The sequence below is a fragment of the Lissotriton vulgaris genome, unplaced genomic scaffold (assembly GCF_964263255.1).
Source record: "Lissotriton vulgaris unplaced genomic scaffold, aLisVul1.2 SCAFFOLD_454, whole genome shotgun sequence".
NCBI lineage: Eukaryota > Metazoa > Chordata > Amphibia > Caudata > Salamandridae > Lissotriton > Lissotriton vulgaris.
In genome coordinates, this window is record NW_028241547.1 from 1287500 (window position 1) to 1315326 (window position 27827).

Below are 27827 nucleotides of genomic sequence, written 5' to 3' on the forward strand. Positions count from 1 at the left end.
ATTCAACTACACACATGTCGTGATAGCGCCAGCACAGAAAACAGCTGTAGAGCAGAGGGCTCATTCAACTCCGCACATGTCATGATAGCACCGGCACAGAAAACAGCTGTAGAGCAGAGGGCTCATTCAACTCCAGCACATGTCGTGATAGGACCAGCACAGAAAACAGCTGTAGAGCAGAGGGCTCATTCAACTCCAGCACATGTCGTGATAAGACCAGCACAGAAAACAGCTGTAGAGCAGAGGGCTCATTCAAATCCAGCAAATGTCGTGATAAGACCAGCACAGAAAACATCTGTAGAGCAGAGGGCTCATTCAACTCCGCACGTGTCATGATAGCACCGGCACAGAAAACAGCTGTAGAGCAGAGGGCTCATTCAACTCCAGCACATGTCGTGATAAGACCAGCACAGAAAACATCTGTAGAGCAGAGGGCTCATTCAACTCCGCACATGTCATGATAGCACCGGCACAGAAAACAGCTGTAGAGCAGAGGGCTCATTCAACTCCAGCACATGTCGTGATAGGAACAGCACAGAAAACAGCTGTAGAGCAGAGGGCTCATTCAACTCCGCACATGTCGTGATAGCACCGGCACAGAAAACAGCTGTAGAGCAGAGGGCTCATTCAAATCCAGCAAATGTCGTGATAAGACCAGCACAGAAAACATCTGTAGAGCAGAGGGCTCATTCAACTCCAGCACATGTCGTGATAGGACCAGGACAGAAAACATCTGTAGAGCAGAGGGCTCATTCAACTCCAGCACATGTCGTGATAGGACCAGGACAGAAAACAGCTGTAGAGCAGAGGGCTCATTCAACTCCGCACATGTCGTGATAGGACCAGTACAGAAAACAGCTGTAAAGCAGAGGGCTCATTCAACTCCAGCACATGTCGTGATAGGACCAGCACAGAAAACAGCTGTAGAGCAAAGGGCTCATTCAACTGCAGCACATGTCGTGATAGCGCCAGCACAGAAAACAGCTGTAGAGCAAAGGGCTCATTCAACTCCGCACATGTCGTGATAGGACCAGCACAGAAAACAGCTGTAGAGCAGAGGGCTCATTCAACTCCAGCACATGTCGTGATAAGACCAGCACAGAACACAGCTGTAAAGCAGAGGGCTCATTACACTCCGCACATGTCGTGATAGGACCAGCACAGAAAACAGCTGTAGAGCAGAGGGCTCATTCAACTCCAGCACATGTCATGATAGCACCGGCACAGAAAACAGCTGTAGAGCAGAGGGCTCATTCAACTCCAGCACATGTTGTGATAGCGCCAGCACAGAAAACAGCTGTAGAGCAGAGGGCTCATTCAACTCCAGCACATGTTCTGATAGGACAAGCACAGGAAACAGCTGTAGAGCAGAGGGCTCATTCAACTCCAGCACATGTCGTGATAGGACCAGCACAGAAAACAGCTGTAGAGCAGAGGGCTCATTCAACTCCAGCACATGTTGTGATAGGACCAGCACAGGAAACAGCTGTAGAGCAGAGGGCTCATTCAACTCCAGCACGTGTCCTGATAGCACCAGCACAGAAAACAGCTGTAGAGCAGAGGGCTCATTCAACTCCGCACATGTCATGATAGCACAGGCACAGAAAACAGCTGTAGAGCAGAGGGCTCATTCAACTCGGCACATGTCGTGATAGGACCAGCACAGAAAACAGCTGTAAAGCAGAGGGCTCATTCAACTCCAGCACATGTCGTGATAGGACCAGCACAGAAAACAGCTGTAATGCAGAGGGCTCATTCAACTTCAGCATATGTCGTGATAGGACCAGCACAGAAAACATCTGTAGAGCAGAGGGCTCATTCAACTCCGCACATGTCATGATAGCACCGGCACAGAAAACAGCTGTAGAGCAGAGGGCTCATTCAACTCCAGCACATGTCGTGATAAGACCAGCACAGAAAACATCTGTAGAGCAGAGGGCTCATTCAACTCCGCATATGTCATGATAGCACCGGCACAGAAAACAGCTGTAGAGCAGAGGGCTCATTCAACTCCAGCACATGTCTTGATAAGACCAGCACAGAAAACAGCTGTAGAGCAGAGGGCTCATTCAAATCCAGCAAATGTCGTGATAAGACCAGCACAGAAAACATCTGTAGAGCAGAGGGCTCATTCAACTCCGCACATGTCATGATAGCACCGGCACAGAAAACAGCTGTAGAGCAGAGGGCTCATTCAACTCCGCACATGTCATGATAGCACCGGCACAGAAAACAGCTGTAGAGCAGAGGGCTCATTCAACTCCAGCACATGTCGTGATAGGACCAGCACAGAAAACAGCTGTAGAGCAGAGGGCTCATTCAACTCCCGCACATGTCGTGATAGCGCCAGCACAGAAAACAGCTGTAGAGCAAAGGGCTCATTCAACTCCGCACTTGTCGTGATAGGACCAGCACAGAAAACAGCTGTAGAGCAGAGGGCTCATTCAACTCCAGCACATGTCGTGATAAGACCAGCACAGAAAACAGCTGTAAAGCAGAGGGCTCATTCAACTCCGCACATGTCGTGATAGCACCAGCACAGGAAACAGCTGTAGAGCAGAGGGCTCATTCAAATCCAGCAAATGTCGGGATAAGACCAGCACAGAAAACATCTGTAGAGCAGAGGGCTCATTCAACTCCAGCACATGTCGTGATAGGACCAGGACAGAAAACATCTGTAGAGCAGAGGGCTCATTCAACTCCAGCACATGTCGTGATAGGACCAGGACAGAAAACAGCTGTAGAGCAGAGGGCTCATTCAACTCCGCACATGTCGTGATAGCACCGGCACAGAAAACAGCTGTAGAGCTGAGGGCTCATTCAACTCCAGCACATGTTGTGATAGGACCAACACAGAAAACAGCTGTAGAGCAGAGGGCTCATTTAACTCCAGCACATGTCGTGATAGCGCCAGCACAGAAAACAGCTGTAGAGCAGAGGGCTCATTCAACTCCAGCACATGTTGTGATAGGACCAACACAGAAAACATCTGTAGAGCAGAGGGCTCATTCAACTCCAGCACATGTTGTGATAGGACCAGGACAGAAAACAGCTGTAGAGCAGAGGGCTCATTCAACTCCAGCACATGTTGTGATAGGACCAACACAGAAAACAGCTGTAGAGCAGAGGGCTCATTCAACTCCAGCACATGTCGTGATAGCGCCAACACAGAAAACAGCTGTAGAGCAGAGGGCTCATTCAACTCCAGCACATGTCGTGATAAGACCAGCACAGAAAACATCTGTAGAGCAGAGGGCTCATTCAACTCCGCACATGTCATGATAGCACCGGCACAGAAAACAGCTGTAGAGCAGAGGGCTCATTCAACTCCGCACATGTCATGATAGCACCGGCACAGAAAACAGCTGTAGAGCAGAGGGCTCATTCAACTCCAGCACATGTCGTGATAGGACCAGCACAGAAAACAGCTGTAGAGCAGAGGGCTCATTCAACTCCCGCACATGTCGTGATAGCGCCAGCACAGAAAACAGCTGTAGAGCAAAGGGCTCATTCAACTCCGCACTTGTCGTGATAGGACCAGCACAGAAAACAGCTGTAGAGCAGAGGGCTCATTCAACTCCAGCACATGTCGTGATAAGACCAGCACAGAAAACAGCTGTAAAGCAGAGGGCTCATTCAACTCCGCACATGTCGTGATAGCACCAGCACAGGAAACAGCTGTAGAGCAGAGGGCTCATTCAAATCCAGCAAATGTCGGGATAAGACCAGCACAGAAAACATCTGTAGAGCAGAGGGCTCATTCAACTCCAGCACATGTCGTGATAGGACCAGGACAGAAAACATCTGTAGAGCAGAGGGCTCATTCAACTCCAGCACATGTCGTGATAGGACCAGGACAGAAAACAGCTGTAGAGCAGAGGGCTCATTCAACTCCGCACATGTCGTGATAGCACCGGCACAGAAAACAGCTGTAGAGCTGAGGGCTCATTCAACTCCAGCACATGTTGTGATAGGACCAACACAGAAAACAGCTGTAGAGCAGAGGGCTCATTTAACTCCAGCACATGTCGTGATAGCGCCAGCACAGAAAACAGCTGTAGAGCAGAGGGCTCATTCAACTCCAGCACATGTTGTGATAGGACCAACACAGAAAACATCTGTAGAGCAGAGGGCTCATTCAACTCCAGCACATGTTGTGATAGGACCAGGACAGAAAACAGCTGTAGAGCAGAGGGCTCATTCAACTCCAGCACATGTTGTGATAGGACCAACACAGAAAACAGCTGTAGAGCAGAGGGCTCATTCAACTCCAGCACATGTCGTGATAGCGCCAACACAGAAAACAGCTGTAGAGCAGAGGGCTCATTCAACTCCAGCACATGTCGTGATAGGAACAGCACAGAAAACAGCTGTAGAGCAGAGGGCTCATTCAAATCCAGCAAATGTCGTGATAAGACCAGCACAGAAAACATCTGTAGAGCAGAGGGCTCATTCAACTCCAGCACATGTCGTGATAGGACCAGGACAGAAAACAGCTGTAGAGCAGAGGGCTCATTCAACTCCGCACATGTCGTGATAGCACCGGCACAGAAAACAGCTGTAGAGCAGAGGGCTCATTCAACTCCAGCACATGTCCTGATAGCACCAGCACAGAAAACAGCTGTAGAGCAGAGGGCTCATTCAACTCGGCACATGTCGTGATAGGACCAGCACAGAAAACAGCTGTAAAGCAGAGGGCTCATTCAACTCCAGCACATGTCGTGATAGGACCAGCACAGAAAACAGCTGTAGTGCAGAGGGCTCATTCAACTTCAGCATATGTCGTGATAGGACCAGCACAGAAAACATCTGTAGAGCAGAGGGCTCATTCATCTCCGCACATGTCATGATAGCACCGGCACAGAAAACAGCTGTAGAGCAGAGGGCTCATTCAACTCCAGCACATGTCGTGATAGGACCAGCACAGAAAACAGATGTACAGGAGAGGCCTCATTCAACTCCAGCACATGTCATGATAGGACCAGCACAGAAAACAGATGTACAGGAGAGGGTTCACCGAACTCCAGCCCATATTGTGACAGAGCCTGCCCAAATCCCACCTGTAGAGGAGGGGGCCCATTAAATTCCAGGACATGTCAGGCTAGGGCGACCACAGATTCCAGATGTAGAGCAGAGGGTTCGTCAAACTCCAGCACATGTCGTGATAAGGCCAGCACAGAAAACAGCTGTAGAGCAGAGGGCTCATTCAACTCCGCACATGTCCTGATAGGACCGGCACAGAAAACATCTGTAGAGCAGAGGGCTCATTCAACTCCAGCACATGTCAGAATAGGAAGAGCACAAATCTCATTGGGCAGGCAGCGGGCTGCAGCCAACATTGGAACCCGACCACTTCAAACCTACAGGGCTGTGCAAATACATGTAACAATGGCAACGAGGCCAAGTCACTCTGTAGCAAGACAAATGGAAAGCGTGTAATAATGGCAAGTCCCTGTCCTTGTCGTGACATGACCTATGAGAACCCACCTCAGAAACCAACAAGGTTGGCCAATGATGGGACCAAGGTAATAACATGCCCTTATGTCACTCATCTTAGACCCACCGTGGCACCAGGAGAAACTCCTGTCCGTAAAGGACTAGCTCATGTGAAGCCCCATCGCAAGAGATGGACCCAACTCAGACCCATGCGACAACCCAGCAAGCACCAGTCTGCGTCATGAAAGAAACAGCAGCGCAAACCCACAACATAAGACATCACGGATCAGGAAAACATGGGAGCACTGCAGACCTAGCCTGTAACACAGCTGCAACCCACACCAAGAAGTGCAACATCGCGTGATACGTGCAGGGAGCTCCAGACCACATTGTGGTAGGACCTATGTAAACTCAATAATGGCCCGACCCAAACACAAGGAGCAACTTACATCATGATAGAACATAAGTCAACTTACGACATAACACAATGACCTTTAGTCAATAATGGACCGACCCAAACACAACAAGGACACACTCACGACATGAAAGAACCTAAGTCAACTTACGATATAACACAATGACCTTTAGTCAATAATGGACCGACCTAAACACAACAAGGACCAACTCATGTCATGAAAGAACCTAAGTCAACTCACAACATAACACAATGACCCTTAGTCAATAATGGACCGACTCAAACACAAGGAGCAACTCATGTCATGAAAGAACCTAAGTCCACTCACAATATAACACAATGACCTTTAGTCAATAATGAACCGACCCAAACACAATAAGGACACACTTATGTCATGAAAGAACCTAAGTCAACTCACAACATAACACAATGATCTTTAGGCAATAATAGACCGACCCAAACACAACAAGGACCCATTCATGTCATGAAAGAACCCACGTCAACTCACAACATAACAAAATGACCTTTAGTCAATAATGGACTGACCCAAACACAAGGAGAAACTCAAGTCATGATAGAACCTAAGGAAACTCACAACATAACACAATGACCTTTAGTCAATAATGGACCGACCCAAACACAACAAGGACCAACTCAAGTCATGAAAGAACCTAAGTCAACTCAGAACATTACACAATGACCTTTAGTCAATAATGGACTGACCCAAACAGAACAAGGAGACACTCTTTTTAAAAATTTTTTTTTACTTATTATTGGAACACGGCAAAATACAAAATCAAAAGACAATATTCAGATACTTCATAGTTCATCACAAAATATTACACAAAATACATTTGATAATAAATAAATAAGAGCGTTAACAAAAGAAAGACCAACATAGAAAAATATACAAGGAAACACACAAGACATAAGATTCTTAAGCTTCATAAAAATCAGAAAAGGTCCCCCATATTTTCCATCCCAATTTTTTTCTCCGTCTTGATTCAGATCAAGACAGAGAAAAGAATTGGGATGGAAAATATGGGGGACCTTTTCTGATTTTTATGAAGCTTAAGAGAACAAGGAGACACTCATGTCATGAAAGAACCGAAGTCAACTCAGATCATAACACAATGACCTTTAGTCAATAATGGACCGACCCAAACACAGCACTCATGTCATGAAAGAACCTAAGTTAACTCACAAAAAAACACAACAACCTTTAGTCAATAATGGACCGACCCAAACACAACAAGGACCAATTCATGTCATGAAAGAACCTAAGGAAACTCACAACATAACACAATGACCTTTAGTCAATAATGGACCGACCCAAACACAAGGAGCAACTCATGTCATGAAAGAACCTAAGTCAACTCACAAAAAAACACAACAACCTTTAGTCAATAATGGACCGACCCAAACACAACAAGGACCAATTCATGTCATGAAAGAACCTAAGTCAACTCATAACATAACACAATGACCTTTAGTCAATAATGGACTGACCCAAACACAAGGAGAAACTCAAGCCATGATAGAACCTAAGGAAACTCACAACATAACACAATGACCGTTAGTCAATAATGGACCGACCCAAACACAAGGAGCAACTCATGTCATGAAAGAACCTAAGTCAACTCAGAACATAACACAATGACCTTTAGTCAATAATGGACCGACTCAAACACAACAAGGACACACTCATGTCATGAAAGAACCTAAGTCAACTCACAACATAACACAATGACCTTTAGTCAATAATGGACTGACCCAAACACAAGGAGAAACTCAAGCCATGATAGAACCTAAGGAAACTCACAACATAACACAATGACATTTAGTCAATAATGGACCGGCCCAAACACAACAAGGACCAATTCATGTCATGAAAGAACCTAAGTCAACTCACAACATAACACAATGACCTTTAGTCAATAATGGACTGACCCAAATACAAGGGGAAACTCATGTCATGAAAGAACCTAAGTCAACTCACAACATAACACAATGACCTTTAGTCAATAAGGACCAACCCAAACACAACAAGAACCAACTCATATCATGAAAGAACCTAAGTCGAATCACACCATAACACAATGACCTTTAGTCAATAATGGACCGACCCAAACACAACAAGGACACACTCATGTCATGAAAGAACCTAAGTCAACTCACACCATAACACAATGACCTTTAGTCAATAATGGACCGACCCAAACACAACAAGGACCAATTCATGTCATGAAAGAACCTAAGTCAACTCAGAACATAACACAATGACCTTTAGTCAATAATGGACTAACCCAAACACAAGGACCAACTCATGTCATGAAAGAACCTAAGTCAACTCACAACATAACACAATGACCGTTAATCAATAATGGACCGACCCAAACACAAGGAGCAACTCATGTCATGAAAGAACCTAAGTCAACTCACAACAAAACACAACAACCTTTAGTCAATAATGGACCGACCCAAACACAACAAGGACCACTTCATGTCATGAAAGAACCTAAGTCAACTCAGAACATAACACAATGACCTTTAGTCAATAATGGACCGACACAAACACAACAAGGACACACTCATGCCATGATAGAACCTACGTCAACTCACAACATAACACAATGACCTTTAGTCAATAATGGACCGATCAAACACAAGAAGGACACACTCATGTCATGAAAGAACCTAAGTCAACTCACAAAATAACACAATGACCTTTAGTCAATAATGGACTGACCCAAACACAACAAATACACACTCATGTTATGAAAGAACCTAAGTCAACTCACAACATAACGCAATGACCTTTAGTCAATAATGGACCGACCCAAACACAAGGACCAACTCATGTCATGAAAGAACCTAGGTCAACTCACAACATAACACAATGACCGTTAGTCAATAATGGACCAACCCAAACAAAACAAGGACACACTCATGTCATGAAAGAACCTAAGTCAACTCACGACATAACACAATGACCTTTAGTCAATAATGGACCCACCCAAACACAAGGAGAAACTCAAGCCAAGATAGATCCTAAGGAAACTCACAACATAACACAATGACCTTTAGTCAATAATGGACCGACCCAAACACAAGGAGCAACTCATGTCATGAAAGAACCTAAGTCAACTCAGAACATAACAGAATGACCTTTAGTCAATAATGGACCAACCCAAACACAAGGAGAAACTCAAGTCATGATATTACCTAAGGAAACTCACAACATAACAGCATTACCTTTAGTCAATAATGGACCGACCCAAGCACAACAAGGACCAACTCATGTCATGAAAGAAGCTAAGTCAAATCAGAACATAACGCAATGACCTTAAGTCAATAATGGACCGATCCAAACACAACAAGGACCAACTCATGTCATGAAAGAACCTAAGTCAACTCAGAACATAACGCAATGACCTTAAGTCAATAATGGACCGATCCAAACAAAACAAGGACCAATGCAGGTCATGAAAGAACCGAAGTCAACTCACAACATAACACAATGACCTTTAGTCAATAATGGACCGACCCAAACACAAGGAGCAACTCATGTCATGACAGAACCTACGTCAACTCACAACATAACACAATGACCTTTAGTCAATAATGGACCGACTCAAACACAACAAGGACACACTCATGTCATGAAAGAACCTAAGTCAACTCACAACATAACACAATGACCTTTAGTCAATAATGGACTGACCCAAACACAAGGAGCAACTCATGTCATGACAGAACCTAAGTCAACTCACAACATAACACAATGACCTTAAGTCAATAATGGACCGACTCAAACACAACAAGGACACACTCATGTCATGAAAGAACCTAAGTCAACTCACAACATAACACAATGACCTTTAGTCAATAATGGACCGACCCAAACACAACAAGGAAACACTCATGTCATCAAAGAACGTAAGTCAACTCAGAACATAACACAATGACCTTTAGTCAATAATGGACCGACCCAAACACAACAAGGACCAATGCATGTCATGAAAGAACCTAAGTCAACTCACAAAATAACACAATGACCTTCAGTCAATAATGGACTGACCCAAACACAGCAAGGACACACTCATGTCATGAAAGAACCTAAGTCAACTCACAACATAACACAATGACCTTTAGTCAATAATGGACCGACCCAAACACAACAAGGACCAATTCATGTCATGAAAGAACCTAAGTCAACTCACAACATAACACAATGACCTTTAGTCAATAATGGACTGACTCAAACACAAGGAGACACTCAAGCCATGATAGAACCTAAGGAAACTCACAACATAACACAATGACCTTTAGTCAATAATGGACCGACCCAAACACAACAAGGACCAACTCATGTCATGAAAGAACCTAAGGAAACTCACAACATAACACAATGACCTTTAGTCAATAATGGACTGACCCAAACACAAGGAGAAACTCAAGTCATGATAGAACCTAAGGAAACTCACAACATAACACAATGACCTTTAGTCAATAATGGACCGAACCAATCACAACAAGGACGCACTCATGTCATGAAAGAACCTAAGTCAACTCAGATCATAACACAATGACCGTTAGTCAATAATGGACTGACCCAAACACAACAAGGACCAACTCATGTCATGAAAGAACCTAAGTCAACTCAGATCATAACATAATGACCGTTAATCAATAATGGACCGACCCAAACACAACAAGGACCAATTCATGCCATGAAAGAACCTAAGTCAACTCACAACATAACACAATGACCTTTAGTCAATAAGGACCAACCCAAACACAACAAGAACCAACTCATATCATGAAAGAACCTAAGTCGAATCACACCATAACACAATGACCTTTAGTCAATAATGGACCGACCCAAACACAACAAGGACACACTCATGTCATGAATGAACCTAAGTCAACTCAAAACATAACACAATGACCTTTAGTCAAAAATGGACCGACCCAAACACAACAAGGACCAATTCATGTCATGAAAGAACCTAAGTCAACTCAGAACATAACACAATGACCTTTAGTCAATAATGGACTAACCCAAACACAAGGACCAACTCATGTCATGAAAGAACCTAAGTCAACTCACAACATAACACAATGACCGTTAATCAATAATGGACCGACCCAAACACAAGGAGCAACTCATGTCATGAAAGAACCTAAGTCAACTCACAACAAAACACAACAACCTTTAGTCAATAATGGACCGAACCAATCACAACAAGGACGCACTCATGTCATGAAAGAACCTAAGTCAACTCAGATCATAACACAATGACCGTTAGTCAATAATGGACTGACCCAAACACAACAAGGACCAACTCATGTCATGAAAGAACCTAAGTCAACTCAGATCATAACACAATGACCGTTAATCAATAATGGACCGACCCAAACACAACAAGGACCAATTCATGCCATGAAAGAACCTAAGTCAACTCACAACATAACACAATGACCTTTAGTCAATAATGGACGGACCCCAACACAACAAGGACCAATTCATGTCATGAAAGAACCTACGTCAACTCACAACATAACACAATGACCTTTAGTCAATAATGGACTGACCCAAACACAAGGAGAAACTCAAGTCATGATAGAACCTAAACAAACTCACAACATAACACAATGACCTTTAGTCAATATTGGACCGACCCAAACACAACAAAGACCAATTAATGTCATGAAAGAACCTACGTCAACTCACAACATAACACAATGATCTTTAGTCAATAATGGACTGACCCAAACACAACAAGGACCAACTCATGTCATGAAAGAACCTAAGTCAACTCAGATCATAACACAATGACCGTTAATCAATAATGGACCGACCCAAACACAACAAGGACCAATTCATGCCATGAAAGAACCTAAGTCAACTCACAACATAACACAATGACCTTTAGTCAATAATGGACGGACCCCAACACAACAAGGACCAATTCATGTCATGAAAGAACCTACGTCAACTCACAACATAACACAATGACCTTTAGTCAATAATGGACTGACCCAAACACAAGGAGAAACTCAAGTCATGATAGAACCTAAACAAACTCACAACATAACACAATGACCTTTAGTCAATATTGGACCGACCCAAACACAACAAAGACCAATTAATGTCATGAAAGAACCTACGTCAACTCACAACATAACACAATGACCTTTAGTCAATAATGGACCGACCCAAACACAACAAGGACCAACTCATGTCATGAAAGAACCTAAGTCAACTCAGACCATAACACAATGACCGTTAGTCAATAATGGACCGACCCAAACACAACAAGGACCAATTCATGCCACGAAAGAACCTAAGTCAACTCACAACATAACACAATGACCTTTAGTCAATAATGGACCGAACCAATCACAACAAGGACACACTCATGTCATGATAGAACCCAAGTCAACTCATAACATAACACAATGACCATTAGTCAATAATGGACTGACCCAAACACAACAAGGACCAATGCATGTCATGAAAGCACCTGAGTCAACTCACAACATAACACAATGACCTTTAGTCAATAATGGACTGACCCAAACACAACAAATACACACTCATGTTATGAAAGAACCTAAGTCAACTCACAACATAACACAATGACCTTTAGTCAATAATGGTCCGACCCAAACACAAGGAGCAACTCATGTCATGAAAGTACCTAAGTCAACTCACAACATAACACAATGACCTTTAGTCAATAATGGTCCGACCCAAACACAAGGAGCAACTCATGTCATGACAGAACCTAAGTCAACTCACAACATAACACAATGAACTTTAGTCAATAATGGACCGACTCAAACACAACAAGGACACACTCATGTCATGAAAGGACCTAAGTCAACTCACAACATAACACAATGACCTTTAGTCAATAATGGACCGACCCAAACACAACAAGGACCAATGCAAGTCATGAAAGAACCGAAGTCAACTCACAACATAACACAACAACCTTTAGTCAGGTTCAGGTTTTAAGTCTTTATTTCGATTTTTAACAAATCATAAAAGACACAATAAAATACAATAGTAGAAGCACTTCGGCACGGGAGGGTGAGTAGGGACTTTAACTGGTCAAAGCATCTGGTGTGGAGATTCATAACATTGTTTGCCAAACCCGGGTTTGCCCCCAACAGATCAATTTTCAACATCTCATTATACACATTATTGACCATTGTATTAACATTGTCCCATAATGATTTGTCCTCCATGACCCGGGACCATTTCAATTTCCTCCTATCATTGGTTAGCAAAACGTCCCCTGTATGTGAGGTGGTAGACTCCTCTTGTCTCTTTAGATCTGGCAGTTTCAATGATAGTAACAGCGGATTATGGTCACTTTCCGGACGCTGTATTACTACCATGTCAACTAATAAAGACCAATATTCCAATTTTAACAAGATATAGTCAATGCGGCTCTGCCTTAGCCCATTATCAAAAGTACAATTGGCTTCTTTATCCGAGATTGTGCGGCCATTGCAAGCTCGGAATCCCCTATTTAGGCAGAATGCCATCCAGTTCACTGCCGCCTCTGTTGCTTTAGCGCTCTTATCAACCATTAGGTCAGGGATCTCCCAAGCAGGGTCCTCAGCCGTGCTCCAACTGTCCCCCATATCGAACAATGGCTCTATGGTGCAATTTAAATCTCCAGCTAGGATGGTGACATTCCCACTGCCCATTTCAGCAATTTTGTTGTCGATGATGTTCAACAATGGCGGGCTTCGGCCACCAGGCAAGCCTCTGGCGTAAATGTTAAAAATGTGCACATCCCGTTGGTTAGCTTTGCTTAGTTTGATTAGAAGGAGGTCCGGATGCTGAACAAGAAGCTCAGTTGGATAGAGGCCCAATGTCTGCTTCACCCAAATCGTTAGTCCACCTGAGGCACGCCCTTTGCTCCCTTTGATCGCAGGTTTAAAGAAGTTGATATATCCCAGCTTAAAGACTGGATCGGTTGCCCAGGTTTCTTGGAGCAAAATGATGTCGTATTTATCCACAAAGTCCAGCCAGTCTATAGAGGAAAAGCAGGCCTTGATTCCTGCGATATTCCAGGACAAGATTTTCAGGTTATCATTCAGTGCGACCACAGGGGGAGTTTTCAAAGGTGGAACTGGGGTAGCTGCCTGTTTGTGCCCTCTATCATTCTTAATCTCAATGAGCTTGGCATTATCCATGGAATCATCACTTATCATAGCCTCTTGAGCAACTCTATATACAGGTAGGTTAGGTGCCCTAGTGTCTAGGCCTCCCCCCACAGCCGCTAAATTGTTAATTGGAGATGGACTCGCCATACAGTACCCAATAGGCTCGTAACCAACTGCTTTAACAGGGGAAGACTCGCTGGATGTAACGTGGAGTCAATCAATGGCCTCAAGGTCAGAGAGGGGGCCAAAATGATTAAAAAGGAAAGGGCGCTGATGGTCGAGAGGGGTTAGTGCCAAGGGATGTCTTATGGGTAGGGCCTGGCGAAAAAAGGGGTGAGGTTGGGGGGGTATTTGCCTATGGGGGTAGAAATATGATAGGGCTAAAGTTTGTACATCCCCCTGTCTTGCAAATCTAGGTTCTCTTCGGATGGAATCTACCCCCCATGCATCCTTAAACGAGATCAAAATGCAATCTCCCTCCAGGTCTTTAGTCCCATGACCCACCCAATCTACTCTTCTTACAAATAGAATCTCCGTAGGAGAGGAGGGTGGAAGGGGAAGAAGATTACTTTATTGCGGAGATCCCCATATGACTCCTTGCTGCCTGGTTTTAACGGGGCCACACCTGTCAGGACTATAGTGTGTTGGGCTGCTTCGAGCGGTAGATCAACACGAGGAGTGGTTAATCTTTTGCGACTCCCCTCCCTGTGGTTGTTATTAGTGGTGCGTTGGCCCACAGGGTCTCTATGTATGCTGGGGGGTGCAGGATTTATTTTAGTTTGTAGGGGTAGTCCCGTACTGTGTTGTCCACCGTTATTTTGCTTATCCATAATTTCTGTCTTAGGTGCCTGTGTAAGAGTGCTCATGGCTGGTTTGGAGGATGTGGCTTTTTGCTTCTCCCCCCCTTTTGGCATATTGGTGTTTGGCCCTAAGGTTTTGTTATGAGGTGGTTTGCTCCTTGCCTGATTATTACTAACAGGGTCCTTAGTAGCTGTTTGTATTTTACTAACACCCGTATGACTAGTGCCAAGTAGGTTTTGTAGCATAGCATGGTTTGAGTTAGTTATAGCCTCCATGCTGTCAATTTTTGAGGTCATGAGCCTTGTTCGCTCCAAAACAGGTAGTAATAAAGTTTTGAACATGGCCTCCATTTTAACTAACAAAACTTCGTCGCTGTTGAGGCACATGGGGCAAGTGCTAGAGGAACCCAAGGACAAGAGGGAAGGGCACAGCATGTTGGCAAATACAGAGGGGTTTTGAGTGTCAGGGGGAAGCTCAGAACCCTGGCTCCCTTTGTCTGGGACATCATTTGTTTTTGGAATCTTTCGTTCTCTCTCCCCCGACAGTCTGGGATCCAACTTTCTCTTTTTGATATTAAAATCAGTATTGGACACTGGATAGTTTGTAGTTTCGGCAGGGTTGGAGTTGTTAAGGGGAAGGTATCCAGATAACTGACTAGGTTCGAGCCCCCCACTGATCTGTAAATCACCCCCCTGGCTGACTTGAGAGTCATCTAAACTGTACCCTTCTTCCTTCAGGATAGAGGCAGTTGGACTCACCCCCACACTGTCTAAATGGACAATAGCGTCCATGGAAGAAGTTTGGACGCAATTAAAGGCAGCATGTGGTGCAGGGGAGGTAATGGTAGCTAATCCCCCCAGTGATGAGCGCTTGCCGCTGATAAGGTCAAGTGAGAGTCTTTTCTCGACCATAGCAATTTCCTTCTCCAGGATCCCCGTAGCCCGTGAAATAAATGCATCAAGGGGGCCTGAGACGACTCCCTTGGAGGTGTGGATTTGCACTGATCGTTCTTTGCCTGACCTTAACGGCATTATAAGGGGTACGTGGGATTGAATCTAACAGTAAACTTCAATCCGTCCTTGCTACACCAGAGGGCGAGGACCGCCGCCTACCTTGCGGCCCTCTGATCGGCCAGGGGGGGGTGGGCCTGGGCCGGACTCTGCCGTACTCGAACGGCCTCAAACGGCCCGCTCTTTGCCCGGTCTTCGCCCCGGTCGCTCCCGCGCAGCGGGTACTCCACCCTGAGAAATAGGGGAGGGCAGGGGGCGGTGCCGGCAGGGAGAGCGGCCACAGGTGTTGCACGCAGGGACTCCTGGTCACTGGAGTCCCTGCTAGGCAGCTCGCAGCCCCGCCGGTATCCAAAGGTTGATGATTTCAATAAGACTCCCCCTCTCTTCCCACACAGGGAGTCTCACTACGCAGCGGGACCCGCGCAGCGGGTCCGGCAAGGCGTTGCAGGGCACAAGAAGATCCAAACGCTGGTAAGTCCGAGTAAGGTTTCCCGCAAGGCAAGGGAGACGCTGTCTTTTCACTCCGCCTGTCAGGGGCGGTGCCGGCAGGGAGAGCGGCCACAGGTGTTGCACGCAGGGACTCCTGGTCACTGGAGTCCCTGCTAGGCAGCTCGCAGCCCCGCCGGTATCCAAAGGTTGATGATTTCAATAAGACTCCCCTTCTCTTCCCACACAGGGAGTCTCACTACGCACCGGGACCCGCGCAGCGGGTCCGGCAAGGCGTTGCAGGGCACAAGAAGATCCAAACGCTGGTAAGTCCGAGTAAGGTGACCTTTAGTCAATAATGGACCGACCCAAACACAAGGAGAAACTCAAGTCATGATAGAACCTAAGGAAACTCACAACATAACACAATGACCTTTAGTCAATAATGGACCGACCCAAACACAACAAGGACCAACTCATGTCATGAAAGAACCTAAGTCTACTCACAACATAACACAATGACCTTTAGTCAATAATGGACCGACCCAAACAAAACAAGGACCAATGCATGTCATGAAAGAACCTAAGTCAACTCACAACATAACACAATGACCTTTAGTCAATAATGGACCGACCCAAACACAACAAGGACACACTCATGTCATGAAAGAACCAAAGACAACTCAGAACATAACACAATGACCTTTAGTCAATAATGGACCGAACCAAGCACAACAAGGACACACTCATGTCATGAAAGAACCTAAGTCAACTCATAACATAACACAATGACCTTTAGTCAATAATGGACTGACCCAAACACAACAAGGACCAATGCATGTCATGAAAGAACCTGAGTCAACTCACAACATAACACAATGATCTTTTGTCAATAATGGACCGACTCAAACACAACAAGGACCAACTCATGTCATGAAAGAACCTAAGTCAACTCAGATCATAACACAATGATCTTTAGTCAATAATGGACTGACCCAAACACAAGGAGAAACTCAAGTAATGATAGAACCTAAGGAAACTCACAACATTACACAATGACCTTTAGTCAATAATGGACCGACCCAAACACAACAAGGACCAACTCATGTCATGAAAAAACCTAAGGAAACTCACAACATAACACAATGACCTTTAGTCAATAATGGACCGACTCAAACACAACAAGGACCAACTCATGTCATGAAAGAACCTAAGTCAACTCAGATCATAACACAATGACCTTTAGTCAATAATGGACCGACCGAAACACAAGGACCAATGCAAGTCATGAAAGAACCGAAGTCAACTCACAACTTAACACAACAACCTTTAGTCAATAATGGACCGACTCAAACACAAGGAGAAACTCAAGTCATGATAGAACCTAAGGAAACTCACAACATAACACAATGACCTTTAGTCAAAAATGGACCGACCCAAACACAACAAGGACCAACTCATGTCATGAAAGAACCCACGTCAACTCACAACATAACAAAATGACCTTTAGTCAATAATGGACTGACCCAAACACAAGGAGAAACTCAAGTCATGATAGAACCTAAGGAAACTCACAACATAACACAATGACCTTTAGTCAATAATGGACCGACCCAAACACAACAAGGACCAACTCATGTCATGAAAGAACCTAAGTCAACTCAGATCATAACACAATGACCTTTAGTCAATAATGGACTGACCCAAACACAAGGAGAAACTCAAGTCATGATAGAACCTAAGGAAACTCACAACATAACACAATGACCTTTAGTCAATAATGGACCGAACCAATCATAACAAGGACGCACTCATGTCATGAAAGAACCTAAGTCAACTCAGATCATAACACAATGACCGTTAGTCAATAATGGACGGACCCAAACACAACAAGGACCAACTCATGCCATGAAAGAACCTAAGTCAACTCACAACATAACACAATGACCTTTAGTCAATAATGGACGGACCCAAACACAACAAGGACCAACTCATGTCATGAAAGAACCTAAGTCAACTCACAACATAACACAATGACCTTTAGTCAGTATTGGACCGACCCAAACACAACAAAGACCAATTCATGTCATGAAAGAACCTACGTCAACTCACAACATAACACAATGACCTTTAGTCAATAATGGACTGACCCAAACACAAGGAGAAACTCAAGTCATGATAGAACCTAAACAAACTCACAACATAACACAATGACCTTTAGTCAATATTGGACCGACCCAAACCCAACAAAGACCAATTCATGTCATGAAAGAACCTACGTCAACTCACAACATAACACAATGATCTTTAGTCAATAATGGACTGACCCAAACACAAGGAGAAACTCAAGTCATGATAGAACCTAAGGAAACTCACAACATTACACAATGACCTTTAGTCAATAATGGACCGACCCAAACACAACAAGGACCAACTCATGTCATGAAAGAACCTAAGTCAACTCAGATCATAACACAATGACCTTTAGTCAATAATGGACTGACCCAAACACAACAAGGACCAATTAATGCCATGAAAGAACCTAAGTCAACTCAGATCATAACACAATGACCTTTAGTCAATAATGGACCGAACCAATCACAACAAGGACACACTCATGTCATGATAGAACCTAAGTCAACTCATAACATAACACAATGACCTTTAGTCAATAATGGACCGACCCAAACACAACAAGGACCAACTCATGTCATGAAAGAACCTAAGTCAACTCAGATCATAACACAATGACCTTTAGTCAATAATGGACTGACCCAAACACAACAAGGACCTACTCATGTCATGAAAGAACCTAAGTCAACTCAGATCATAACACAATGACCTTTAGTCAATAATGGACCGACCCAAACACAAGGACCAACTCATGTCATGAAAGAACCTAAGTCAACTCAGATCATAACACAATGACCTTTAGTCAACATTGGACCGACCCAAACACAACAAGGACCAACTCATGTCATGAAAGCACCTGAGTCAACTCACAACATAACACAATGACCTTTAGTCAATAATGGACTGACCCAAACACAACAAATACACACTCATGTTATGAAAGAACCTAAGTCAACTCACAACATAACACAATGACCTTTAGTCAATAATGGACTGACCCAAACACAACAAATACACACTCATGTTATGAAAGAACCTAAGTCAACTCACAACATAACACAATGACCTTTAGTCAATAATGGACTGACCCAAACACAACAAATACACACTCATGTTATGAAAGAACCTAAGTCAACTCACAACATAACACAATGACCTTTAGTCAATAATGGACCGACCCAAACACAACAAGGACACACTCATGTCATGAAAGAACCTAAGTCAACTCACACCATAACACAATGACCTTTAGTCAATAATGGACCGACCCAAACACAACAAGTACACACTCATGTCATGAAAGAACCTAAGTCAACTCAAAACATAACACAATGACCTTTAGTCAAAAATGGACCGACCCAAACACAACAAGGACCAATTCATGTCATGAAAGAACCTAAGTCAACTCAGAACATAACACAATGACCTTTAGTCAATAATGGACTAACCCAAACACAAGGACCAACTCATGTCATGAAAGAACCTAAGTCAACTCACAACATAACACAATGACCGTTAATCAATAATGGACCGACCCAAACACAAGGAGCAACTCATGTCATGAAAGAACCTAAGTCAACTCACAACAAAACACAACAACCTTTAGTCAATAATGGACCGACCCAAACACAACAAGGACCACTTAATGTCATGAAAGAACCTAAGTCAACTCAGAACATAACACAATGACGTTTAGTCAATAATGGACCGACCCAAACACAACAAGGACACACTCATGCCATGATAGAACCTACGTCAACTCACAACATAACACAATGACCTTTAGTCAATAATGGACTGACCCAAACACAAGGAGAAACTCAAGTCATGATAGAACCTAAGGAAACTCACAACATAACGCAATGACCTTAAGTCAATAATGGACCGACCCAACCACAAGGAGAAACTCAAGTCATGATAGAACCTAAGGAAACTCACAACATAACGCAATGACCTTAAGTCAATAATGGACCAACCCAAACACAAGGAGAAACTCATGTCATGAAAGAACCTAAGTCAACTCACAACATAGCACAATGACCTTTAGTCAATAATGGACCGGCCAAGACACAAGGACACACTCATGCCATGGTTACTGTCATACACAGGTCGCAAGGACTAAAGACACACTGTGGTTACTGTCACACACAAGTCGCAAGGACTAAAGACACTCTGGGGTTACTGTCACACACAGGTCACAAGGAATAAAGACACTGGTTACTGTCACACACAGGTCGCAAGGACTAAAGGCACTGGTTACTGTCACACACAGGTCGCAAGGTCCAAAGACACTGGTTACTGTCACACACAGGTCACAAGGACTAAAGACACTCTGTGGTTCTTGACACAGGCAAGTTGCAAGGACTAATGACACTGTGGTTACTGTTATATCCACAGGTCGCAAGGACTAAAGACACTGTGGTTATTGTCACACACAGGTCGCAAGGACTAAAGACACTGTGGTTACTGTCACACACAGGTCGCAAGGACTAAAGACACTGTGGTTACTGTTACACACAGGTCGCAAGGACTAACGACACTGTGGTTACTGTCACACACAGGTCACAAGGACTAAAGACACTGTGGTTACTGTAACACACAGGTCGCAAGGACTAAAGACACTGTGGTTACTGACACACAGGTCACAAGGACTAAAGACACTGTGGTTACTGTCACACACAGGTCGCAAGGACTAAAGACACTCTGGGGTTACTGTCACACACAGGTCGCAAGGACTAAAGACACTGGTTACTGTCACACACAAGTCGCAAGGAATAAAGACACTGGTTACTGTCACACACAGGTCACAAGGACTAAAGACACTCTGGGGTTACTGTCACACACAGGTCGCAAGGACTAAAGACACTGGTTACTGTCACACACAGGTCGCAAGGACTAAAGACACTGGTTACTGTCACACACAGGTCACAAGGACTAAAGACACTGTAGTCCTTACGACCTGTGTGTGACAGTAACCGCAGTGTCGTTAGTCCTTGCAACTTGTGTATGTCAAGAACCACAGAGTGTCTTTAGTCCTTGCGACCTGTGTGTGACAGTAACCACAGTGTCTTTAGTCCTTGCAACCTGTGTGTGACAGTAACCACAGTGTCTTTAGTCCTTGCAACTTATGTGTGTCAAGAACCACAGAGTGTCTTTAGTCCTTGCAACCTGTGTGTGACACTAACCACAGTGTCTTTAGTCCTTGCAACCTGTGTGTGACAGTAACCACAGTGTCTTTATTCCTTGCAACCTGTGTCTGACAGTAACCACAGAGAGTCATTAGTCCTTGCGACCTGTGTGTTACAGTAACCAGAGTGTCTTTAGTCCTTGTGACCTGTGTGTGACAGTAATCAGTGTCTTTAGTCCTTGCGACCTGTGTGTGACAGTAACCACAGTGTCTTTAGTCCTTGCGACCTGTGTGTGAGAGTAACCCCAGAGTGTCTTTAGTCCTTGTGACCTGTGTGTGACAGTAACCAGTGTCTTTAGTCCTTGTGACCTGTGTGTGACATTACCCAGTGTCTTTAGTACTTGCGACCTGTGTGTGACAGTAACCACAGTGTCTTTAGTCCATGAGACCTGTGTGTGACAGTAACCCCATTTATTAAAACATTTATAGAGCGCGAACGAAGGCCCTTGGGCATCTCTGCGCTAAGAATCTCTGCAGTGTTTAACCAACAAGGGGAGCTAGAGTTTATTGATTAAAAAGCCAGGTCTTGAGTTGCTTGCGAAAAGACCAGAGTGAGGTACTTGTTTTGATCGAGTATGGCAAGGTGTTCCAGAGTTTAGGTGCGGCTACAAGGAATCTTCTGTCTCCCCATGAGACAGATTTGGTACGGGGTACCACCAATTCATGTGAACTGGATGAGCGTAGTGTTCTGGAGGGACTGTAGGGAATGAGATTTTGAGTAAAAAAAGCAGGTCCGACATTGTGTAGAGCCTTATACACTATGCAGAGGGACTTGAACTTGATTCTATTTCTTACAGGCAGCCAGTTCAACTGTCTTATAGTTTCTGACGCAGATTGGTGTTTGGGGATTCGTCCAAGGAGTCTGGCGGCTGCATTTTGAATTATTTGCATTTTGTGTAACACTCTTTCTTGGGCACCTAAAAACAGAGCATTACAGTAGTCTAATGTAGAAAATACCGGGGAGCTTACCTGGGTTTTTCCAGCTTCCTCGGGTAGAAATGGCAAGATTTTTTTTATGAGCCATAGTTTGTGGAAGGCCGAAGAGGAGATCTGGTTTGCGTGAGGTAGGAAATTAAGGCGATTGTCAAACATGACTCCCAGATTCCTCACCTTGCTAACCGGAGCCGGAGGCTGGCCCATAGATAGCGGCCACCAGAGGGAGGACCGTTCCGGGGTCAAGTTCCCGAAAATGACCACTTCCGATTTGTCGGAGTTTAATTTCAGGCAATTGGAGACCATCCAAGTCCCTATTGCCAGCATGCCCTGATTAAGATTGTTGGCTATTTTGTGCCCATCATTCCTGACGGCGAGGACCAGCTGGGTGTCATCTGCGTAGGATGTAAGGCTCATCCCATGTGCCCGAATGACTTTGGCAAGGTCCGACACATAAATGTTAAATAGTGTCGGACTAAGGGATGAGCCTTGAGGAACTCCACATGGCAGTGACAAGGAGGATGATTGAAAGGATCCAATAGTGACCACCTGGGACCTGTCCGCCAGAAAAGAAGCAAGAAGTTTCTTGGCGTTATGTTGGATACCCATGCTTTCATACATAAGTGGCCCCTTGCAAGGAGACCATTCACAGACACTGTGGGGGGCCCATTGTCCAGCATTTTGGCGCCCGCAGTTTTAACTTTTACTCCACAAGCATTTCTCACACCTTCATAGGTGTGAGAATTGATTGTGGTCTAAAAGTTAAAACTTTGGGGGCGCCAAAATGCTGGACAATGGGCCCCCCACAGTGTCTGTGAATGGTCTCCTTGCAATTGAGGGAGCGTCTCTGTCTCCCTCCCCTATGCCTCCTGACACCATCCATGAGAGGCCCAGGGAGGGGGCCCCGCCAATGGACCTTAATTGCAGGCGACACCTTTCTTTGTGATAGATCGCCAACAACAGGACACATCACCAGTGCGTGGCCCCATGCTAGTGGGCTGAGTGCGAGGCCCTGTGCAGCCGCCCGCCCACGCTGCCCATGCCTAGCGCCGGCCCTGGATAGCTCCCTGCAGGGACCTGGGAGACGTTCAAGGCACACACTGGATAGTTGGTGACCGGACTGTGGTAACCACCTTATTTTTCACGCTGTATTTTTTTATCTCTGGTTTGCTTCCTTATTGCTGCCTTCTATGTAATGCAATTTCCGTCTGTTTTTTTACAGTGAGTTTGTAAAGCGCTCTGATACCTACGGGTCAAGCTAGCGCTATATAAAACGTTTACAATAAATAAATAAATAAACTGGGGGTTACAGATGAAGACGCTCTGGGTGTCTCTGGGGCCTCTTGGGCCCCCTGTGCCACTGCACCTGCTGTACATCTCTGGGTGCCTCTCGGGTCCCCGGTGCCACTGCACCTGCTGTATACCTCTGGGTGTCTCTGGGGCCCCGGTCCCTGGTGTCACTGCACCTGCTGCACACCTCTGGGTGCCCCTTGGGTCCCTGGTGTCACTGCACCTGCTGCACACCTCTGGGTGCCTCTCGGGTCCCCGGTGCCACTGCACCTGCTGTACACCTCTGGGTGCCTCTCGGGTCCCTGGTGCCACTGCACCTGCTGTATTCCTCTGGGTGTCTCTGGGGCCCCCGGTCCCTGGTGTCACTGCACCTGCTGCACACCTCTGGGTGCCCCTTGGGTCCCTGGTGTCACTGCACCTGCTGCACACCTCTGGGTGCCTCTCGGGTCCCCGGTGCCACTGCGCCTGCTGTACACCTCTGGGTGCCTCTCGGGTCCCTGGTGCCACTGCACCTGCTGTATTCCTCTGGGTGTCTCTGGGGCCCCCGGTCCCTGGTGTCACTGCACCTGCTGCACACCTCTGGGTGCCTCTTGGGTCCCCGGTGCCACTGCACCTGCTGCACACCTCTGGGTGTCTCTCGGGCTCCCGATGCCACTGCGCCTGCGGTACACCTCTGGGTGTCTCTCGGGCTCCCGATACCACTGCACCTGCGGTACACCTCTGGGTGTCTCTCGGGCCCCCGGTGTCACTGCACCTGCTGCACACCTCTGGGCGCCTCTCGGGTCCCGGTGTCACTGCACCTGCTGCACACCTCTGGGTGTCTCTCGGGTCCCTGGTGTCACTGCACCTGCTGCACACCTCTGGATGCCTCTCGGGTCCCCGGTGCCACTGCACCTGCTGCACACCTCTGGGTGTCTCTCGGGCCCCCGGTGCCACTGCACCTGCTGCACACCTCTGGGTGTCTCTCGGGCCCCCGGTGCCACTGTACCTGCGGTACACCTCTGAGCGCCTCTCGGGCCCCGGGCCCACGCCTGGACACGTGCCAGGCCCCACACTCCACGGTGGAAGCTTCTGGAAGCCGAGGCCGGGGCGGGAGCGCCAGCCCTGGGGCCAGCAAGGTGTTTCTGCGGCCGGGTTTGATGTTAATGGCCGGCACCCCCGGATATCACACCTGCGCCCGCTTAACTTGTCATCCCGGCTTTGGGCCTGCATTAGTGAGAGAAGTGTTCACTCGCCAGAACCCCGGGCCCACTTAAGGCCCCGGCCCCCCCGGGCCCCCCCACCCCCTCTGCGATAGCCATTAGTCAGCGCCCCGTTTCCTCAACAGACCAATTTAGAGAAAACGTCACTCAAACATTAAAAAACCCACCGACAAACTCGCTGCAGCGGGGCCTTTAACAGACTCGCGTTTCTCAAAACCATTACTGGGCTAATGACCCCGCGGTGCCAGGAGCAGGGAGCAGCGCCAAGAAGCCTCGCTGTGCCTCGAGGCGCGCGGGCACGGGGCGTGAGAGGCGGGGGCTGGGGGTGGTGTGTGAGCGAGAGGGTCTCCCTGCCCCCCAACCCCAGGGTACAGGAGGGTGCACTAGAGAGGGTCTCACTGCCCCCCCTCCCCCAGGGGTACAGGAGGGTGCACTAGAGAGGGTCTCCCCGCCCCCCCTCCCCTAGGGGTACAGGAGGGTGCACTGGAGTCGGGGGGGGGGGGGGGGGGGAGTGTGGTGGTTTGTTTGTGAGAGGGTCTCCCCCCCCCCCCCCCGAGGGGTACGGGAGGGTGCACTGGGGCCTGAGGGGGGATGGTTTGTTAGTGAGAGAGTCTCCCTGTCCCCCCCCCGAGGGTACAGGAGGGTGCACTGGAGTCTGAGGGGGGGTGGTTTGTTAGTGAGAGGGTCTCACTGCGCCTGAGGGGTACAGGAGGGTGCACTGGAGTCTTAGGGGGAATGGTTTGTTAGTGAGAAGGTCTCACTGCCCCTGAGGGGTACAGGAGGGTGCACTGGAGCCTGAGGGGGGGGGGGGGATGGTTTGTTAGTGAGAGGGTCTCCCCCCCCGAGGGGTACAGGAGGGTGCACTGGAGCCTGAGGGGGGGATGGTTTGTTAGTGAGAGGGTCTCCCTGCCCCTGAGGGGTACAGGAGGGTGCACTGGGGCCTCGGGGGGAATGGTTTGTGAGTGAGAGGGTCTCTCTGCCCCTGAGGGTACAGGAGGGTGCACTGGAGTCTGAGGGGGGAATGGTTTGTGAGTGAGAGGGTCTCTCTCTGCCCCTGAGGGTACAGGAGGGTGCACTGGAGTCTGAGGGGGGAATGGTTTGTGAGTGAGAGGGTCTCTCTCTGCCCCTGAGGGTACAGGAGGGTGCACTGGAGTCTGAGGGGGGAATGGTTTGTGAGTGAGAGGGTCTCTCTCTGCCCCTGAGGGTACAAGAGGGTGCACTGGACCCTGAGGGAGGAATGGTTTGTGAGTGAGAGGGTCTCCCTGCCCCTGAGGGGTACAGGAGGGTGCACTGGGGCCTGGGGGGGGGGGGGAATGGTTTGAGAGTGAGAGGGTCTCTCTGCCCCTGAGGGTACAGGAGGGTGCACTGGAGTCTGAGGGGGGAATGGTTTGTTAGTGAGAGGGTCTCTCTCTGCCCCTGAGGGTACAGGAGGGTGCACTGGAGTCTGAGGGGGGAATGGATTGTTAGTGAGAGGGTCTCCCTAACCCTGAGGGGTACAGGAGGGTGCACTGGAGCCTGAGGGGGGGATGGTTTGTTAGTGAGAGGGTCTCCCTGCCCCTGAGGAGTACAGGAGGGTGCACTGGACCCTGAGGGAGGAATGGTTTGTGAGTGAGAGGGTCTCCCTACCCATGGGGTGTGAGACTCTCTGACACTCCATTATGCTCGAGTTGTCACGTGTGTTTGTGGTGAGAGAAGCTCTGCGCCTGTGTGGGGTTCGGAGACGGTGCACTATAGCTCACAGAAGCCCTCACTCTGTCATCAGCCCCCCCCCCCCCCCCCCGTGCTCACAGCTGCCATCTTGCAGTGCCACCCTCTGGGTGCGGCCCTGGCAGTGCCAGCCCCTCTCACCTGCATGGCGGGCACCAGGCCTTTCACGTTGAAGTAGAAGCCGAAGTAGACCATGTTGAAGACCCGTGGCGGCCCAGGGTGGGCCGAGAGACCCTTGTTGAGGCCGCGGAGGACCCAGGCCGTCGGTGCGCGCGATGCGCCGGGCCTGGGCGAAGGTGGAGTGAGTCTGAAAGGAGAGAGAGCAGACATGGTGAGAGAGAAGTGACCACGAGCCCCCCCCCACCCGGCCCACTCGTGCACCTCCAACACATGGGCCTGGTCAATGCAGCTCACCCCACCCGCTGACCCCACTCACCACACCCGCTGACCCACTCACCCCACCCGCTGACCCACCCACTCAAGCATCTGCCCACTCACCCACCCGCTGACCCACCCACTCAAGCACCCACCCGCTGACCACCCACTCAAGCACCTGCCCACTCACCCCACCTGCTGACCCACTCACTCCACCCGCTGACCCACCCACTCAAGCACCTGCCCACTCACCCACCCGCTGACCCACTCACTCCACCCGCTGACCCACCCACTCAAGCACCTGCCCACTCACCCCACCCGCTGACCCACTCACTCCACCCGCTGACCCACCCACTCAAGCACCTGCCCACTCACCCCACCCCGCTGACCCACTCACTCCACCCGCTGACCCACCCACTCAAGCACCAGCTCACTCACCCACCCGCTCACCCACTCACCCCACCCGCTCAACCCACTCACCCCACCCGCTGACCCACCCACTCAAGCACCTGCCCACTCACCCCACTTGCTGACCCACTCACCCCACCCGCTTGACCCACTCACCCCACCCGCTGACCCACCCACTCAAGCACCTGCCCACTCACCCCACCCGCTAACCCACTCACTCCACCCGCTGACCCACCCACTCAAGCACCTGCCCACTCACCCCACCCGCTGACCCACTCACTCCACCCGCTGACCCACCCACTCAAGCACCAGCT

General features: G+C 47.5%; 1 protein-coding gene across 1 annotated transcript in view; it reads right to left on the reverse strand.

Annotated features, from left to right (window-relative positions):
* SLC25A21 (solute carrier family 25 member 21) overlaps positions 1-27034 on the reverse strand; it is a 59621-nt gene extending 32587 nt beyond the window's left edge. Inside the window, exon 1 of the mRNA XM_086948118.1 lies at positions 26872-27034. Within this exon, the coding sequence (XP_086804244.1) occupies positions 26872-26925 (54 nt within the window). The 5' untranslated portion in view covers positions 26926-27034. The remainder of the gene's footprint in view (positions 1-26871) is intronic.
* Between the last annotated feature and the right edge of the window lie 793 nt (positions 27035-27827).